Source organism: Gossypium hirsutum, chromosome D06 (genome assembly GCF_007990345.1).
Source record: "Gossypium hirsutum isolate 1008001.06 chromosome D06, Gossypium_hirsutum_v2.1, whole genome shotgun sequence".
Lineage (NCBI taxonomy): Eukaryota > Viridiplantae > Streptophyta > Magnoliopsida > Malvales > Malvaceae > Gossypium > Gossypium hirsutum.
Window position 1 is genome coordinate 11,272,374 of NC_053442.1, and position 21,325 is coordinate 11,293,698.

Below are 21,325 nucleotides of genomic sequence, written 5' to 3' on the forward strand. Positions count from 1 at the left end.
TTTTATGCAAGAAAACTTAAATAGCATGAAACCAAAAGCATTTAACAGAGAAATCTAAGGCAAGAAACATAAAAGGAATAAGCTTTAACAGATTAAAAGTAAAATAAACTAAAATACATTAAACTAAAGCTTAAAGAGTCTTGAAAGCAAGGTACATGGACTAAAAATGTAAATAAACCTTTAGCTACAGTGTTAACTAACTTAACTAACACTAAAAACAACAGGAACAAGAAGTAAGTGCAGAAAAAAAACTACAAAAAAACTAGAGAAAACTAAACCTAAAATTAAGCTAATGTGTATGTGTCTCTTCCTTAGCAAATTTTGGCTATTTTGAAGTGTATTCTGATGACTTTTCGATACCAAAAATGCCCCTACACTGGCCTTATGTGATTGGTGAGCCGAGTAGACAAAGATTGCTCTTGACAAAGGTGATATCGCGATACCCAAAAGAGGATATCGTAATATCTCGGGCAATGTTGAAACTTGAGGTCTTTCTTGGGAGGTGGATATCGCGATACCCAAAGGAGATATTGCAATACCATTGAAGAGAATCTTTGGTCTTCTACACTATCAGAGGTATCGCGACTCCAGGTGTTGGATATCGCAATACCCTTGCCTTAGGTGTCGTTCTTGCCCATTTTCGACCTCCGACACATTTCTATAGCATTCAAACACATGTTAGGCCTCCAAATGGCACTAGCAGCCAATTTGGGTAAAAAATAGACAAAAACGAGACATTTTCATTTATTACTCAAAAAATATGAAAATAATAAAAAAACTATGTTAAAAACTCTATTTTGCTCGAGAAAAAGCTTATTAAATACGTCGAAAAAGCTTAATTTTCCACATCGATTTGTGGCAGGTTAGCTTCCTAACCTCAACCTGCTGTTATGGTCAATTTTCCAAATCAAGCCTCCCAGCAATATCAACTCATTTATTCTCAACACCATCTTATGGAGATGCAGGAAAAATGTATCTCATGGAGAAACAATTATTGGCTCAAAAAGGTCAATTCCAGGAACGATAAGAGCACTAATGACTGCTGGATCAACAAAATGCTCGCAATAAACAATTGATCGTGAAGTTGCATACAACCAAAGATGTTTTCAAGGGTGGTAACTTACCCATTTCGTTGAAACTAAAAGGTATGACATAATCTACTATCCAAAAATATAAGAAGGATCGTGACAATAATAAAGTAGTGCAAGATCTTCAACCTATCAATCCTCAGAGCAGAAACCCCAAAACAAGGTTGTTTCTATTGAAGAACAAATTACAACCCTCTAGTTAGAGCTCTCGCAAAAGGCTAAAGGTTCTAAGTCCAAGTACGTTTATTAGAGATATGCTAACAAACCTTTAGCCCCTTCCATGCTTACTCACAACCTTTCCACTTCTTTCAAGTTTCCTAAGTTGTCTTATACCGGCACGGGTGACTTAGAGGACCACTTAGCTCATTATAACAACCACATAAATATTATTGGAGCCTCTGATGCTGTGAAATGCAAAGCTTTCTCCATGACCCTTTCTAGCACTGTCAGGCAATAGTACCTATCACTTCCCTCGGGGTCCATCGACCACTTTAATTAGTTAGTCAGCTTATTCATGAGCATATTTTTAGCCAACAAAACCCTCTACAATAGTCCTCAACTTATCTTATTTCCATTTGACAGAAGAAGAATAAATCCCTCCATGATTTGATAAAGCGATTTAATGTTGCAACCATGATAACAAAGGGTGTTTTTGATGCTCTAGCCATTCAATCTTTTTTGCAAGAACTACTCATAAGTTTCTCCAATTCCACCTCATTGGTAACCCTCTGGAAAGGTTATCTCAATTATACAAAATGGTTCACCGTTTCACGAAATGTGATAATATAGACATAGATCAAGTCAAACCTACGACGTAAGCAACCCAAGGATCCTACTTTTCGAAACGATCTTCCCCTCCATGTCACAATCAAGCTTCAGCATGCCAATACCATCCCCAATAGAGTACTCACCCCTAATAGGTGACGGGCGATTCCAACAACATAACCCTACACAACAAGGGGGCAAGTGGATGGTTAATATTATAGGGCCACCTCGTCACTCAAGACCTACAAAGTACAGTCGTCTTAACCACCACCAGTGAGAGCAGGTTTCGTATAATCGTAATTGCACATGCCATTAACTTAATTATTCCACTGTCATCATATTTGACTAAGTTGAGTGGCAAGGATTCTTACCAGATCCTCCTATTATGCCCTTCAACGTGCACTGAGATGATTCTTCCTTTCATTATTACTATCATAATATTAGAGGCCATACTATGAATAGATATGTCCAACTTAAAGATGCCATTGAATATGCTACCCTAAAGGGTCAACTATAGCAATATGTGGTCCAAGACAACTACCTATTAAATAGAGTAAACAATAAAGAAGTAGAAACCTTTGATAATTGATGTGAAGACAAAAGAAAGAGGTGGATACATGAAGTTATAGATGTCTTGATTGGTAGCAAGAGAGAATGGGTTACCTTGAGCTCCAAATGAAAAGCTCACCAGCAGAGCATTCTGTTTGTATCTACGTGTAACACCCATATCCCGTTTCTGTTGCCAGAATAAGATATTGAATGTTACCAGTCAAATTGAAACAATTAATATGATTTATATTCAATATTCAATTCAATTCCATAATAGAAAGTAATATTCAATATAACAGAGACCATCTGGAATCAAGTCTTAAATTGAGCTTCCAAAGCTCTAAGATAAGTTATAACCATTCAAGGACTAAATTAGAAAAAATAAAAAAATTTAGGAAAAATTTGTAAATTTTCAAGTCAGGGGTCACACAGCCGTGTGTCCAGGCCGTGTGACAACGTCCAACCCTTGTGACTCCAACATGGCCGTGTGGATAACCCACACACTGTGATAGCCCGAAATAGGGCCTAATCGGAATAGTGGTTTTGTAACCACAAATTCGAAGTGAAATAGTTTAATTTTATAAATTTTTATTAATTATTGATTGAATGAAATATTGTGTGAAAATATGGATAGGAAATTTTAATGATTTAGTGCCTAATTGAATTTTTAGGTCTAAATTGAGAAAAATGCAAAGTGTGTCTAATTAGTGATTAAATGACTTAATTGAATTATTGCATGAAATTGGAAGTGTTTATGTTGCAATTAGACCATAAATTAGTGTTATGGACACAAAAGGGTAATTCTAGAAAAATATCTAAGTAATGGGTCAAGGGCATTTTTGTCCAAATTGAATAAAAGACAAAGTAAAGAGAAAATAAGTGTCCATCTTCTTCAAAATTGAAGAGTTGCTGCCGAAACTTTCATGTTATATAGGCTAGGGTTCTTGCTTTTTCTAAGCTCAATTGTAAGTGATTTCTTGCCCCGTTTTTAATTATTTTCATATTTTTATGCTTATTGAAGCTTGAATTTCATGTTTCTACCATTTAATTTAAATGAAATTAAAGTTTAAAAATTGACCCATTCATGATATAATTGTAAATTAATTAGTGATGTTAGATAATGAATGTTTGAAGTGTTAATTACAAGTTTTACTAGATGAATTTCGATGAAAATGTTGAAAAAGGACTAAACTATGAAAGATGGTAAAGTGTGCATAAAGTTGTGATTTTGTCAATTTGAGGTCTGTTATGAGCATGAAATATGATTTAGTGAAGTTTGAAATTTAAGAATTTAGTGAATTTTATTTTTACGAGCTTTGGGACAAAAGTGGAATTTTTGAAAAGTTATGGGAAAAAATGTAAGTTTGCCAAAATATTGTGTATGAATTGTATTTGAATGAAATATTGATAAAATGCATTAAATTGTGTTAATATAGATCAAGAAAGAAGAAATAATGGAAGTGATCGGGGAAAAGAGAAGGTTATCGACTAAATTACAAAAATAGTCGTTTTGCATCCGAGGTAAGTTATGTGTAAATAATATCAATATATTTTTATAAATTGTGAATTTTATTTGATATGTGAATCAATATTGAATGTGGAAGGAAAATTGTTCATGAATTATTCAAGTGATAAAGTTTTGAAAATAAAGTCTTAAGTGTAAATTCTCGGTTGAACTTAGGAATAGAAGTGGATACAAGTGACATGTCACTAGAGATCAGTGTTATAGTGTTACATTGAGTCCCGGGTGCTGGGTGATCTAACATGTGTTGTAGACACCTGACAGCTTGTGTGAGCAGGCCCGTGGACATTTCCAGTGTTATCGATCAGTGGTAGCTTCGGCTACATTTCAGTGGTAGCTTCGGCTACATATCAGTGTGGCACTTATGTGCTAAATCTCTACGTATCTGTGTATATTTCGAGTGTTCAACGGGATTAATAATGAGTTAAAGTGAATATGAAAGAAAGTGTGTATGCAAGTACGTTTAAAATAATGAGCATATGTGATAAATGTCAAGTGTATAAGTGCATGTGCAAGTGAACTGGGTAAGATTATGCATGTGTAAGTGAAAATTGATAAGAAATGTTTGATTCAAATACAATTTATACACAATATTTCAATTTTATTTTAATAATAAATTTTAAATAATATTCTTCCATATTATTAGAAATATTCAATATTAATATTTTAATAATAAATATTTATTACAATTATAAATATATTAATAATAAATATTTTGTAGTATAAAGGTTAAAATATGTCATAAGTCTATGTACTCTTCATAAATTTGCAATTTAGTATCTATACTTTTATTTTCAAGAATTTAGTCCTTCTACTTTTTAGATTTGAAAATCAAATCTAATTGCTGACCTTGTTCAATTTTTTTTTGTCAATTTTGTTGAAATCACATTTTTAAATAAAAGACTCACTTGGTAATCATGTAACTAAAAGATGACATCATAATGAACTTGAATTTAACAAAATATTTTTAATATATGCAAAAACAATGTAAAATATAAATTTTTGATATAAAATAAACTCAATTAAATAATGAAACGACAAGAAAATTTCAAATGTATGATTGTTTCATTAAAAATAACTTTTATAAAATATTTGTAAAAAATCTGTCAAACAATAGAAAATATTTGACACAAATTTATCAAAACATAAAAAAATATTAATTTTTTCAGGAAATAAATTATTTTTCAAAAATTATTTTCTAGAAACCATTTTTAGTGAAACAAACCTACCTTTAGATGTTAACTCTAGTAACTCATATTTAAACTGTCCCCAAAGTAGCCAAAATTTACTCTTCTAGTACCCCTAACAAAAGGAAAAGAAAAATTGCCAGCCTTGGACATTTTTTTTCACAAACTAAGAGTCAGATTTAAGAAATAAAGAATGAGTGTAGCCAACCATCTTTTGGTGACAAAAGTATTATAATAAAATAAAATACAGAATGAGTTGTTTTCTCCATAATTTTTTTAAATTTTGAGATTCAATTTTATTCAACGTAGTCTCTTCAAACTCACTATATAAACTAATGTTTCAAAGTGTCAAGTGATACTATATTGGTTGCACCATTGCATTTTTTCTGGAGTACAAAAAACAGCAACGTAGGTCAAGTAAATAATTTTCAGCATGAGAGTAAGGGCAAATGAGATCCTAAGCTGATGGATTCCCTAAATCGCACAAAGTTAATATTCCACCACAACACACACAAAGACCAGAGTTCAAGAAAGCAATAAATACATGAGAGAATGAACAATTCCCTCTATCATTCTTCCAGTCAGTTCAGTTTGTCTCTCCATCAACATGTCATTGAGTCAACCAAAACAGAAAACATTAAAACCAGTTCTGAAATTTGCTGTCGGGAAGCAATACTATTCAACAACGAAATCCATCTTTCATCAGTTGCCAAATTTAAGCATCAAATCCTCCACAGATTATGCTCCTGAAAACAGATAACATTTGTTTGTTAAGACAAGGTAGTGAAAACATGTTGCTAGTTGGTGTTAGATTTCATCAGTTAAGGTGAATGACCATAGGAATCTTTTCCTCGATTTGTTCCTATAGAAAGAGGAGATTATAAGGTGCTCCTATAGTTTCAGTTGCATTTCTCCTCTCATATTGTTTGAAGTTCATGTCTGACATATATCCGGACATTCTCTTCTCGAACACATACCATACCCGACACATATTTAGAAATGAAGACGAAGATATAATCCCAAAATTTATGTATACACGTATTAGATACGAACCCTCAAATCCTAGTAATAACATAGCAGGTAACTGTATTATTTGTTGCAATGGTACAAAACAACTCAATAATGTGCACTATAACAGTAACACTAACAAACTAATGTTTCCAAATGACATGAATATGTCATAAGCAACCAAAAGTACCAAAAGAGAAGAAAGAAATGAACTACAACTTACGCGATGGAGCAGCCAGATCTCCGGCGCCGTTTCTTCCTCGTCACATCCTTCCTCCTTGGGGGCTGAAGAACAACCTTGATGGCAGTATCGAAAACGGCTTTGACATTCTAATCCAATATTGTATCCGTCAAAAACATGAAGGAAGCACATTATAAGCCACAATATCCATAAATGACATCAAATTCACCTGCTGAGTCTTGGAGCTGCATTCGATATAAGCTGCTGCACCAATTTGTTTCCTCAGTTCCTCTCCCTGTGTAAGCATTATATCCGAATCATCTACTTGAATTGCGATCGAATTGCAGTTATGGATCGTAACCGAAACCAGAAATTAGCTACCGAAACATTGCTGACTATAAAGTTGAAGTGAAGAGGAGCATACCTGAGCAGATGTTATAATATTAGACCCCAATTGATCAGCAAGATAAGCTCTATCTTCCCGGAGATCTGATATATATACACATACACACAGAAAGAACATAATTCAATGTTGTTAATGGAATTATTCCATTCAAGCAATAGTTGAGTGAAACATTAAATGAAATAGTTTCCAACCTAGCTTTGTTCCAACCAGGACAACGGGAACATTTGGTGCAAAACGACGTAGTTCTGGCATCCACTGTGAACAGAGAATTTTGGGATATTGGATTAGGAATGTTTTGTTCCAAGGAAGAAAGCAAGGCCAACAACCCTTTTGATTTTAATTGAAATTTATAAAAATTCCACCTTTTTTCAAACATGATGTAAAAGACCATTAAAAAAAATCTTTTTAAAGTTAAAAAGTAGAAAATGAGAAAAAAAAAAAAGGTACCTTCTTGAGAACATTTTCATAGCTTGCTCTGCTAATTAATGAGAAAGCTAAGACAAATATGTCTGCACCTCGGTAACTCAATGGCCTTAATCTGCTATAATCCTCTTGACCTTTAAGATTAGATAAAAAAATGGATAAGTCAAAATCAGAAATAAAACACCAAGAAAAACCCAGAAAAAAAAACTTTCGACCAATCATAGCAAGCAGCAAAAAAAAAAAACCCTTAAAATACCTGCAGTGTCCCATAAACCCAAATTAACAATGCTCCCATCTACAGCCACATTGGCACTGAAATTGTCAAACACTGTTGGTATATAATCCTAACACAAAAAACCCAAAATAATGAAATAAGTTAAAAGTCTATCAATGCAATGAAAACAAGTAAAAAAAAGAGTAAAGAAAGTGTTTAGAGGTGGTGACACTTACAGTGGGGAACTTGTTGCTGGTGTAACAAATGAGCATACATGTTTTTCCAACAGCTCCATCTCCAACTGTAACACATTTAATGAACTTTGAAGCACTCATCTTCTTAAACTTCCAACTACTTCCTTCACCTAAGCAACAATATATGTGTGTGTGTAAGCAAGGTGGGTAAGATTAATAGAGTAGGAAATGTTGAAACAGAGAAAGGAAAGTGTGCTTTAGAAGATGAAATAGCTGTAGTTGTAGTTTCCCAAAGAGAAATATATATATTAAAAATGGCAAAGGCTTATGAGAGAAGTAATCGTCTCTGATACTGTAGTCGAAAGGGGGATGTGTTGCATTGCACTTTATTTATTTATCCATCATCCCTCCCAATATATTTCAAAAATGAATCCAACAGAAATTTTTTTTTGAAATGCAGAAATGGGTCCCCCCACCCCACCTTACCTTTCTCTCTCAAACGGGCACCTCTTTCTCATTGTTGCTTTCCAGCTTATGTTCTTTCACATTATTTATTACTACCAAAGGAATAAACCCTCCTATAAATTGCACGTAAAAAGACAAACTTTTCCCAACATGTTTCAACTGCTTATTAACTGTTAAATTTGAATACAATAATATTGGATAATATTATAATTATAATTATAATTAAAGTATAAATTAATGTTTATATAAAATTTTAATGAATATATTTATTATAAACTTTTTCCAAATTCATTATCCATTGATCTAATCTACTAATTCAAGTAAACTGGTAACTTTTTTTATTCAATCTTTGACAATTATAATATGGATATTGGATTCTGTCTTTTAGGTAACAGCATCAGTGCTTCAAATAAAAAGACAGAAGAACATTTAAGGGAAATGGTTTCTTTAATACATCCGGATTTTAAACAGTTTTTTGAAATGAATGCGACCGTTGGATTCATTCAATTTTCTTACACCAACCTATGCTATGTCCTCTTGTCTTTTATCCTATTGTAAAGGACAACATATAACCATAGCCAATTTTTTTTTGGGGGGGCAATCCCCCCGTTCATCCCCACCATGCTTCTTTCTCTGCTTGGCCCAAATCTCTATTTTCTTTTTTCAGGTGACTTTTACTCGACCCTGTAATAAATAAACGTGGGTGTCAAATAATGTTTTCTTTTCAACTTTTCTTGAAAAAAAAAATGGACCACTTTTTTGGGGCTGTGAATTTGTTCATGCATTTATGTTGGAAGGGAGAGTTTAGTTGGGCGCCATTAATTGCTTAGGAAACTGATTTGGTCGTTTGCTCTCCTCTGCTTTGAAGAGTTTTTCAGCTTCTTCACCTAATTTAGAATTATGGTCACAAATTGTATGTATAATTGAAGCTAAAAATGAATTATGATGGATTAATGAAACAAGATGTGAACCTGAAGAAAAAAGATGGGTTTTATGACAAAGAAAGAAATCAAACTTGAGTACAGAATAATGTGATGGATCAAACTTTGTGTCCTTTGTGACAGTCCACTTTTGTTATATGTATTTGGAAACTCTGGATTTTATGCTCTGTTATTGCTGCAGATGCAATTGAAGCTCATTTCTAGCTATCTTTTTCTAAATTATAAATGTTCGATTATTAGAAAAAGAAGTGAAAGTCTCATTCCAATCTTTTGGTTGATTTTTTCTTTCAGAAGAGAAAATGCCTTTTTGGGTTTTCTAAGAGAGGGAAATTTGGTGTGTTGGGGCCAATTTGGAGCTGTCTCAAACCAAACTTAATGTTTGATCATCATTAAAAATAGTTCCTTCCCAAGTTTTACCTGTAAAAAAACTTTCCCTTGATTTGGGGTTACTCGACAAAGTTTGCAAATTCACTGCTTCATTTTCTGTTTCTATGTTCATTCTCCAAATTCTACTGCAGAGTTGGATTTAGATTTATCCAACCCGGTTTCTTAAAAGGGTTAGTACTCATGCATATAGTAGAAACAGCATATATCACACCTGCACGCATCGAAAATTTATCACTTGTTAATTAAAAATTGAAATCCAAATAGATTCTATAAGTAAATCTATAAGAATCCTAAGATCAAGTTATCAACTATATATTTGTATGATATTCGTATAATATATCTAATGATAATTATATTTATTAATATTTTAAATAATTTTAATATAAAATAATTTATATGGTATAAATTCTATGCGACATTCATGTATTCATTATCATTTTGCGTATTAAATTTATAGATCCAAATCCAATCTCAAAGCATATACATATTAACCTAAGTTGGACTTATAGAGCTCAATATTCAAGAGGATTAGATTTGTCATGGATTGCCTCGGATTGCTGATTTTTTCACCTTCTTTACATTATCTTTAATAAGTAATGTTTTATGGGTGAGTATTTGGTAATTGGTATATTAATAGTGTATTCTTTTTATTTTACAATAGATTTAAAATTTTAATATGTATATTTTTTATATTTTTATAAGAAATTTGTTAATTCTTTGATTTTGGTTATGGAATCTAAAAACTTTGTTGGTAGTGTACAAAATAATTTTTCATACTTTATTTTAGAATATTATATATTTGCTTTAGGGTTAGTATTTAGAACATTGGTAATGTATTTTTTATTCCACAAGCATTGACACATGAATCTCACTATAGATTTTTATCATATTTGCTCTTTTTTATACAATGCCTAAAACTATCCATAGCCACTCTCCAACCCTTAAATAAGAGGCTAATGTGTTTCAACACACTCGAACCCACACCCTCCTATACTGATAATAATGACTATACCAATCAAGCTAAGACTCAATCAATTACTAAAAATTTAAAAATGACAAACTTCATACAAATAATTGAAATGGAGTAAAACCTATTCATATGATTCAATAATAAATTTGAATTATAATATGTTTAGTGACCTACTGTAATTAGTAGGTACGCTAAATTGAGTGTAATGGAGCATTTAAATTACACACTCCAATGGAAAGTAAGAAACAAAGTAATTAGGTAGATATTTAAAAAATAATTATAATCAATTCAATTATTTTATAACTTTTCAAACATACAAATACATGATTTAAGTTTAAAAAGTTATTTTATTGATGAAAAATAATTTTCTATACGTTTTAACTTACTAAATAATAACTAAATTGCATAGTATTTGTTATAAATTATTTATACTAATTTTAACTAAATTGCAATATATATTATTAATTATTTATACATGATCAATGACCAATCGATGATGAAAAGAAATATATATTTATGTTAGACAGAGAATAACCCAATATATATAAAATGTTAGAGTAATTTAGATAAAATTACATGAAATGTTTATTTTTCTTGATAATTCTATTAATAGTAATATTGTAGAATACTTCCTTAGACTAACATGCTATATATAATTATTTGATTTTAAATTTTGTTACTTGTTTAGAGAATGTTTTCTCAAGCATTATTGCTAATTTTTATAATAATTAATATTTATTTTTAATTTAAAATTGTTATGCCCCAAAATTAAATTATCGGATTAAATCTATAACTGATGAATTAATTTTAATTTTCTATCTAAACGTGTAATTGAGCTTCTATTTGAGGTCGATGTGCTTAAATGCCGAAAACTGTATCGATATTTAAACGAAAATCGGTACCTTTTTAATAAGTATTAATACCTTCGTATTTTTATTCTTATACCAATAATCCCTTGGAAAAAAAGAAGAAGAAACATACAAGCTCAAACTCACATATTAATTATTACAATAAGATTGATAGTTAAAACTCAATTAGCGTAGAAGTTCTTGATCACTCTTTTTTTTTTTGTTTCTGATCATGTTTTAAACGACAATGATATAGTAAATTAAACCTTGAAATGGGATGGAACCCAACAGCCAACAAATTATGGCAAGTTCAATCTGTCATCAGGCTAGTTGCATTTTCACGTTTCAGGTGAACAGTTTTTGGATAAGAATAATACTACCGTATCAAGTAAATGGTCACTCCTCGACATAGTGTCACGGGCCAAAGTGCAAAGCCCGTGACCATGGCACAAGAAGCACCCCATGAAGGTCTATCGATTAGATGAGAAACATTTAGCCCACGTGAACTGGCCCGATTCAGAGAACTATTGAAAAAGCTTGTCAGATTGAAGCCTGGTTGGCTCGATGATGAAGACATGGCAACTTAGGCTAATTTTAGTAACTAATCTTAGAAGATATAGAGAATCATATCTTGTAAAGATTAGATTAGATTTGATATGACGAATCTTGTAAATCCCTAAAATCAAGGGATATGGTGAATCTCGTCCGTCGATGTAAATGTATCTTCACCGTCGGTTTTGGGGGAGCTCAACTATAAATAGAGAGCCCCCCTCATTTGTACTCATCCATTGTAAGCTGAATTCTTAAGAGTAATAGAATTCTTTGAGCATTTACTCTAACACTTTGTGTGCATTCTTTCTTTGGCTTTCTGTTGTTCACTTGTAGCTTCTTTTGGCACAACCGCTTCCGTTATACAAATTGGTGCATTGGAGGAGTTCTTAAAAGAATTCTCACTTTTGGGCGTAAAGGCTGACTTAGGCGAGTTTAGGACGAACGAATCGCCTAAGGCCACACGGATTGCGAGACGAAATGTCTAGCCCCGTGACAAATGGTATCCGAGCAATGTTTGAACTAAGTAATATCTGAGTTGTTGGTTCAAAGGCACCGTTGGGATGTCGAGAGAAGAGTTCGAACAAAGGTGGGCGAAGAAGTCTTTGAGGGAGATGTCGGCTGTTGAGGAACGCGTGGGTAAACTTGAGGAGTCCATGGAGGACGCAAAAGAGTCAGAGAATACGTTTGAGGAAAGCATTGATGACTTGAGGGAGCAGTCTAGGGACTTTGTGACCATGTGTCTCATTTCCCAAAGGGATAGCGTGCAAGAGTTGCTAGATTCCCAAAAGAAGAAACCGACGGAGAGGAACGATGCTCTCGAGGCCATGATGATGGCTTTGAAGGAGGAAATAATGACCACGACGAGGGCTTTGAGCACAAGAATAGACGAGCTCGTGAGAGAGCTGGCCTTGTGTCGTGCAGCCGTGGGGAAAGGAGTGGCAAATGCAGCACTCAATAACGAGGATGTCTCAAAGCTGAAAGAGTTTGTGGAAACAAGGTCAGCATGCGATGTGGACAATTTCTTGTGGAGGATGGAAAACTACTTCCGTGCCAAAGGCATCGTGGACGATGCGATTAAGGTAAACACTGCTTCAATGTTTCTTACTGACATTGCGCTTTTATGGTGGTGAGGCAGGACCACAGATAGAAGGCAAGGTGAGATTGAGACGTGACAAGAGTTCCAATGCGAATTGAAGGGATAGTTTTACCCAGAATTTACCGAGGAAGAAGCTCGGGCAAAGTTACAAGGGATAACGCAACGAGACACAATGGGGGAGTATGTTCGAGAGTTCAAGGAACTCATGCTCCAAGTTTCAGAGGTGACCGAAAGAGAGGCATTGCTTGCTTTTCAGAATGGATTGAAGCCGTGGGTCAGACATGAGGTGGAACAAAGAGGTATCGAAAAGCTGTCGGAAGCCATGACGGTAGTTGAGTCCATGGTCAAGCTTGGTCTAGAGAAAGACAAGCTTGGGTCTTCCAAGTCCGAGGAAAGGGACGTATGTGAAATGGATCACAAGGAAGATATTGTTAATGGCAATGGCAACAGCAACAATGGTGGTAATGGGAAATCACGAGTTGGGAAGAAGAAACCCAAGAGGAAAAGGGACAAGCTGAAATGCTTTCTCTGCGATGGTCCACACATGTTGAAGAAATGTCCAAGGAAATCCGCGCTTAAGGAGAAGCCGGTGGATAAGGCCTTGGTACTTGATTCGAGCACAAAGGGTGTCGAAGCCAAGGAGGCCGGAAACAAGAAGAAGCCAGTGGAGTGCTTCTTGTGTCATGGTCCGCATAGGTTGCGGAAGTGTATGAGTAAGTCTGTCATCAAAGGGAACGATGAAACAGACAAGGAGCCCAAGAAGCTTGGTTCGAGCAAGGAAAAAGCCGAAGCCAAGAGGACAAAGAGGAGCAAAAAGAAACGAGTAAAGTGCTTCTTGTGCCGTGATCCACATGAGTTGCAGAACTGTTCAAAGCAAGCCAGAGTCAAAGGAAAGGCAATGTCTGAGCTTGGTGAGTCATCGGAGGGGCTTCCACCCAAGGAAGATGTGAGTTTGTCATCGAACTTAGAGGAAAAAGTTACAATGAAAACAGTGAAGCTGGGACCAATGAGGCTCGAATTGAGTGAAGCGTCAGAGTTGGCCGAGTCATCGACAAGGCTTCCACCTATAGGAGAGGTGGGTGGTGCATCGGACTTCAAGGGAAAAAAAGTGATGCATGAGGGACAGTTGACCAGAATAAATGCAAAGGTACATTTCGAACACTGTGATAGTGTTTTGCATTCTAACTTGTTGACTTGACAAGAACGTAAGGGCCTTTTCGAAGTTCTTGAGCAAAGAGGCCGAAAGACTGTGGGCAAAGCGAAGCCAAGTGAGGTGAACCACGAGGATTCTGTTCGAGTAAAGTTAGAATATGGACAAAAGAGTGACATAAATTCTTGCCAACAGAATGTACCAACGAGTGCAACGGTTCAAGATAAGAGGCGACGGAAGCCGAGGCATAAGTTCCGAAGGAAAGGACAACCCAATTGCAAGAAAAGTCGGGAAGAAGCCGAGGCAACGAGAAAGTTTCAAGGTGAATCAAGTCAGTGTCATCCAGAAGTCGCAACGAGGGCGTTACGAGAATGGGTGGGGGAGAATGTCACGGGCCAAAGTGCAAAGCTCGTGACCATGGCACAAGAAGCGCCCCATAAAGGTCTATCGATTAGATGGGGAACATTTAGCCCACGAGAACTGGCCTGATTCAGAGAACTATTGAAGAAGCCTGGTTGGCCCGATGATGAAGACATGGCAACTTAGGCCAATTTTAGTAACTAATCTTAGAAGATATAGAGAATCATATCTTGTAAAGATTAGATTAGGTTTGATATGGCAAATCTCGTAAATCCCTAAAATCAAGGGGTATGGTGAATCTCGTCCGTCGATGTAAATGTATCTTAACCATCGGTTTTGGGGGAGCTCAACTATAAATAGAAAGCCTCCCCCTCATTTGTACTCATCCATTGTAAGCTGAATTCTTAAGAGTAATAGAATTCTTTAAGCATTTACTCTAACACTTTGTGTGCATTCTTTCTTTGGCTTTCTGTTGTTCACTTGTAGCTTCTTTTGGCACAACCGCTTCCGTTATACAAATTGATACATTGGAGGAATTCTTAAAAGAATCCTCACTTTTGGGCGTAAAGGCTGACTTAGGCGAGTTTGGGACGAACGGGTCGCCTAAGGCCGTACGAATTGCGAGACGAAAGGTCTAGCCCTGTGACAATAGCACCTCCTTTTTACACATTGGTCCAACTTGCTCCTACTCTTTACACTACTTCCCATCCAGGAGAACCATCAAACAGTTTGAATCATATACGACAGCTGCCAAATTGATCATAGTTTTTGCATCATCATTTCCTCTCACCATGTCAATCATAGGATCACATACCATCCATTCTCATCATGCCACACAATGATAGAAACTGACTTAATTGTGCCATATTTTGTCACGAAAACATTTAGATGTTGTGATTGGACTCAAAAGGTTCAAATCAAGGTATAAACAGTGAATATGATATTATAGTGGTACGGTGTATGTGGTATCATACTAACAAATTGAATCAGTAAAGGCATAAAAGTTCAGATCTGTCTGAAACCATATAAAGGTTGGTTACTTTATATAAATGCACAACAATGAAATCTAAGCTAAAACTAAAGGACAAAAAAGGCACAAAAACATATACAGGAGAACTAAAAAACCTTTTTCGAAGCCTATACTGAACAATTGTACAAGTATCACAAATGACATATTATTATTATTATTATTACAAGTTCATCAATCAAGAGTATATTTATACCTTGGTTTCTCCATTGCTGCATTGATCTTTTAACCTTTAGGGCAGTCTGACCCATCAGAATCCTATATGGCAACAAGGTTAGGCGATTGATTTTCTATGGCGCCACTGTGACTTGGGGAAAGCTGGAAAATCAGCACTGAGAACATTAAATTATGAAAAATCATAAATCCTGCTGGCAATCTGAGGACCATGTTTCATCAGGCCTAGTCTTGAAGATAAAACTACAATGTAATATAACCATAGAAGCTGTTCCAACCAAAGGATAATACCAGTCGAAGCAGTTCCAGCAGAACCCCTTAGCTTACGGGTCGTTAAGATTGGGAATATAATTGGGGCACAGTCAATCAACAAGGCTCAGTGCCAGCAGCTCTTCTACAGAATAAATAACTATAACAGGCCCAGCTAGTTTGGTTCTGAAGACATGCAACTTTTTTATATTTTGTTAGGTGTTAAGCATCAGCTGTTAAAATAGACCCTAAAAAGGTACAAAATGTCAAAAACACGTTGCAACATGTATAACATAGATGATTAAGAGCATGACAGTGCTTGGAAGAATTATCAGTTAATAAACACAAGCAAGGTAATCAAATCATTATCAAGGTATTAAAGCTAATACAGAAAATGGAAATCAAGTAATTAAAGTGGGACCAATACTGTTACTGATATCTGAAGTAACATGGTAAAGTGAAAACTTAGTCTGGAAATATAGCTCCATAATTATAGTTGGTAATTTTCAACCAGGGCTTTTCGCTTTCCCGATAATGTATGTCAGATCGCATGTAATAATTATCTCCAACAAATTAATGCTAGAGAAAGCTGCATTACCTTAAAGTAGCTCCTAAGCACATTATTAAGACTTTTGAGGCGGATTGATTCCTTCAGAGTATTGTCAATAAAGGTAAAATTCTAAACATAAACCTGTGTATCTTCTTCCATCAAATAGTAACAAGTGAGGCAAATTAGCAAATTAACTTCCGGAAAAAATAACTGATTGAACCTAGTGAAATTAGATAAACCTGATCCAAGTATGAAGGAACATGGAAAGGGCCAATGAACAGGTAAGAAATGAAAATGGCTGATCAAATGAACAACATGTTTGTCGCTAAGGAATTCAACATATTGATATAAATCAGGTGCAAGATCATAAATGCCTGAATGGTCACAATAGCAACTTTCTCAATTGTCTCATTCTTCTTCTCTGGCCATTTTCTTAGATGTCTCATAATCGTAATACATAAACTTGAAAAGGTCATGGGATTATCCTTTTGCAAGTGAGATTAAATAGACATCCTGAAATTAATATGGAGTATATCAAGAAAAGAATGTTCTTCTCTAAGACTAGAAAAGGCAATGGCTCCAACAAAATTGCAACATTAAACTTATGAAGAACTTAATCAAAGAATAAAAAATGGTTAAAATAGATACTGCAAACTATACACCTGAATCAAAATTGAACTTCCCCAAAAGAAGACTTCCTATAAAATTCAGAAACTCCTACCTTTCAGAGAAAGTGGTAATCATAAGGAACAGTTAGATCGAAGTGCAAGGGCCAGGGTTCTGGAATTTCCATCTACTACATAAGCAATACCGGGCTTCAAGCTACATCTCTTACCCAGGTTAAGTTTCACGTAGGATTCAACCTGAAAGTGGTCCCAATTTCTAGGACCTTCAACAACCCCCCCCAACACTCACACCCCAACCAAATACATCTTCAGAAGTATCAGTCAAATTAACAGCCCATTGTAAAATTTTCGGATTTGTTTGTTTCATCTCAATCCAACCTCCAAGTCTTTGGTATTCATCAAGTTCAGACTCCAGCATTAGGGCAACAGATCCAGATTCTGGGGCGTTTGTGTCTGAAGGCATAAAAGCTTCCTCATTTACTGTATCAACATCTTCAAGATATCTAGACAATCCAACCGGAAGCGCAAGGGCTCCAAGGTGGAAATTACGACTAGCCAATTTAGGCCCTCGGCAAGGGCTTCAAGATATCTAAAATGGCTGATCAAATGAACAACATGTTTGTCGCTAAGGAATCCAAGGTCTGAAAATGATTCTCGCTGCAACCGCTTCAAGATTTCAATCTTAAGAATATAGATATATATATTAGAACCAATGCAAGAAAAATAGGGAGGAAGAAAGAAATATACAAAAAAATAATAATAAAAACTATTATAAATACCGGATTGCGGCGAGATGAGTAATCACGGCCTTTAACTAAGTCGTGAACGAACCCTTTTATTTTGTCCACTCCAGAAGCCATGGGATTCATTTTCTCCAACCTTTTCTTACTCTTTTTTCCCTTTTGTCTTTGAGCGTGGTTTTGGATGAAGGAATCGGTGGAAATGGGATTTTGATTCCGTATTTCAAAAGCGGGACGGCCACTTTTGTTTGTGGGCTTTATTGCTGCGGTGGATTATTATTATTACTACAAATCGAATCACATGCAACTACACGTTTAGAATATGGATGTATGCTTAAAATAATATATAATAAACAATAAAACTTGTATAGTTTAAAAATAATTAATCTTAATAATATACAAAATATTTACAATATTAAAATTAAAAAATTAAATTAAATTATTTATTATTATGTTATCATTAATTTTGAGTTAGTGTCAAGTTAATCTATGACACTATCTCAATTAACAATATTATTAACATTAGAAATCCTATCACACACTTATGCATGTGAAAACCACGAATTTAAAAATAACATATAATAAATAATTAAGTGTATGGTTTGAAACTAATTAATTATAATAACATATGAAATGTGTGCATTATTAAAATAAAAAATAGATTAAATTGTGAGTACAACGAAATTTACACACATAAGTACATAAGATAAACAATGTAAAATGTATTACAATTATTTACCAATATTTGTCTACGATTGTGAGTTAGTATCGAGTTGATTTATGACACCGACTCAATTAACAACATTATTAATATATACAATTAATAGAGATAATAACTTGTGCATATTAAAACAAAAATATATCAAAATGAAGTTTTGACTGAGTGGTAAATTTAAGGTTTTATTAATCCAATTGGAGTAGGTTGAAATCCTACCATATGCATATTTTAATTGATTTTTGTAAAAATAAAAAGACTAAAATACCCTCAAATAGTTTAACTTATTTTAATTATGAAAGGACATTTTTGTAATTTTCTAACAGAGTTGATGACCCGATTGAAGGTGGCACCAACTCAGTAAAATGCTTAATAGTATAACTATACAACTAATAGAAATAATAACATGTGCATATTAAAATAAAAATGTATTAAAATGAAATTTTAGTTTAGTGGTAAATTTAAGGTTTTACTAATTCAATTGGTGTGGGTTCAAATCTTACCATATGTATATTTTAATTGGTTTTTGTTAAAATAAAAAAAAACTAGGGTACGTACCCTTAAATTGTATAACTTATTTTAATTACAAAAGGACATTCCTATAATTTCCTAACCAAGTTGGTGACTCGGTTAAGGGTAACACCAACTCAGTAAAACACTTAATAGATAGTATAGATATGCAAATAATGGAGATAATAACTTAATCATATTAAAATGAAGTTGTACAAATTACATCAAAATAAAGCTTTGCTTGAGTGGTAAATTTAAAGTTTTACTAATACAATTGTTGTGGGTTTAAATTTCACTATATACATATTTTAATTGGTTTTTCTTAAAATGAAAAGACTAAAATACCCTCAAATAGTATAAGTTTTTTAATTATAGAAGAATATTTTCGTAATTTCCTAATTAAGTTGGTGTGTTACACCCAAAATAAAGCCCAGAAGTTACGAGGGTATTTTAGGGATTTTAGCTTTAATGAGTTTGAGAATTTCGTTTGCATGGTATTTGTAAATGCTTATGTCTATGACATTTTGGAAATTAAATCAAATTTTGAAAAGATACTAAAAAGGCTTTCAATTTTGAAATAAGGATTATTTGTAAAAGGGTCAAAATTTTGTGCGTTTATGAAGCATTTTTACTAAAATTTAAAAATCAACCTAATAGCTCCCCACCTGCAGCTTATTTTCACTAAAGTTTTCTCTTCATTTTGCAGTGTTGTTTCTTGCTCTCCTAAGCCTCTTCCAATCGATTTTTTATTTCCAAACTCTAATATTTTGATTTCTATCAACATCCAAGCCTTAAACCTCTATAAAATACCAAGAAAAATACCCAAAAATCATAGATTTCTCCATTTTCAAGCTTGTGGGTTTTCTGAATTTTCGACAAAAGCTTTGTTTTTCTTCCATTGAAGGTAATCATTTGTCTTTTTATTAGTATTTAATGTTATTTAGTCTTTAAAACAGAGTTTTTAGCCATTAAATTGCATGTTTTAAATAAAAGCCAAAAATTGGGTCGTTAATGGTGGATTTCAGGTAAAAACGTGTTTCAAAGTGTTTTTCAATTAGTTGTGACATGATTAGAAGGTTTCTAAATTTACATTGAAGTTTCGTTAAAGATTTCTAAGGATTTAGTGAATTTTTGTGAAATTGTCAAAAACGTGTCAAAAATTTTGATACCATGATTTGAGTAGTTTTGCGTAGTTTAAAGGTTGAAAATTAGTCATAGGTGAATAAATAGATGAATGGAAGTGGTTTTAGGCAAAATGATTGAGTATAGACCGAGATATTTTAATATCAAGTTTGTTATGTTGAAGACTTCAGTTACTTGAGAACTTGACTTATGTTTATGTTTTTGATTGCTTGAGTTGAGTCCTTAGCTAATTTTTGAATGTGTTGTTGTGTGATTTTTTGTGTTAAAGCTTCAGATTCATTAAGACCATCTATGAGTTAAGGAAAGGCTAGTTTGGGCTTCAACATTTCGGCGAAAGTGTAATTGGTGAGTGTTTAGAATAGCTGCTTGTGGACACGATTCATTGCGTTAATGGGGAATTTAGAAATAGCTTAAACCCCTACTCTAAATTCCGAGTGTAAGCTTTCTCATACTCATGATTTTATATGTGAAAATGTGTTGTGAATTTTTGGATTATAATGTGACATTGTGATATGTGTAATAAGCTTATGATGGCTATTGTGAAAGAGTTAATTATGGGAATGATATACGAGCTATATGACAGTGAAAACATTGTGCTTATAGTATGGTTATGTAGAGATAAAGTACAGTGAACAGTAAGTAAATGTGTAATAACAAATATCTTGGCCTTGTGAACCTTGAAACCATTGGATATAGTTGGCATGCCATAAGATTGTGAGTACTCACCTATATGTGTTATGTGATTTGGGCGTTGAGGTTGTAGGACATGTTTGGTGTGATGAAGAGTGTTAGCTATATGCTTCACTTTTTGGGATATGTTCGACTCTATGAGTCATTTGGTGTGTTGGAGATCTGTGTATCCGATTAGTGATGATAGAGCCCACTTTTACGTTTCATAGCTCAAGTGCCAAACTATCTTTAAATGTGATGGTATGAAATATGTTATATGTTAACAAGTGAATCTGATTACTATGTAGATGAATTAATGAATAATGCATGAATAACTCTAATATGATATTAAAGACGAGACGTTGTAATTGTGCTAAATGGATATTTCGATAATGCATGATGACTTGTTTGTATAATAGTTGTTCTAGGCATTCACTAAGCTCGTTAAGCTCACCCACTTCTTTTAAATCCATCGCAGATTAGTAGTGTTTCGGTGTGAGTGGTGTGGTTCCAAGGGGTGATCCAAGCAAGTCTTTTACATTAATTCATAGGTGTTTATTTATCCGTTTATGTTTTGGGAAAATAAAAGCAATATGGTAGAACTATTGCATAAATG

At 33.9% G+C, this 21,325-nt stretch overlaps 1 protein-coding gene and 1 long non-coding RNA gene across 2 annotated transcripts; both read right to left on the reverse strand.

Moving 5' to 3' along the window:
- Positions 1-5,551: 5,551 nt before the first annotated feature.
- On the reverse strand, positions 5,552-8,005 carry LOC121218472 (rac-like GTP-binding protein ARAC7). Its single transcript, XM_041095663.1, has 8 exons — positions 7,580-8,005; positions 7,386-7,473; positions 7,154-7,263; positions 6,898-6,961; positions 6,725-6,789; positions 6,530-6,595; positions 6,343-6,449; positions 5,552-5,857 (listed from the first exon to the last, which is right to left on the reverse strand). Exons 1-8 carry the CDS (start codon positions 7,676-7,678, stop codon positions 5,827-5,829), a joined length of 630 nt encoding a protein of 209 aa, XP_040951597.1. The 5' UTR covers positions 7,679-8,005; the 3' UTR covers positions 5,552-5,826.
- Positions 8,006-15,223: 7,218 nt separating this feature from the next.
- On the reverse strand, positions 15,224-17,906 carry LOC107901253 (uncharacterized). Its single transcript, XR_001685186.2, has 2 exons — positions 17,712-17,906; positions 15,224-17,613 (listed from the first exon to the last, which is right to left on the reverse strand). It is a non-coding gene; the product is annotated as an uncharacterized lncRNA (long non-coding RNA).
- Positions 17,907-21,325: the final 3,419 nt, after the last annotated feature.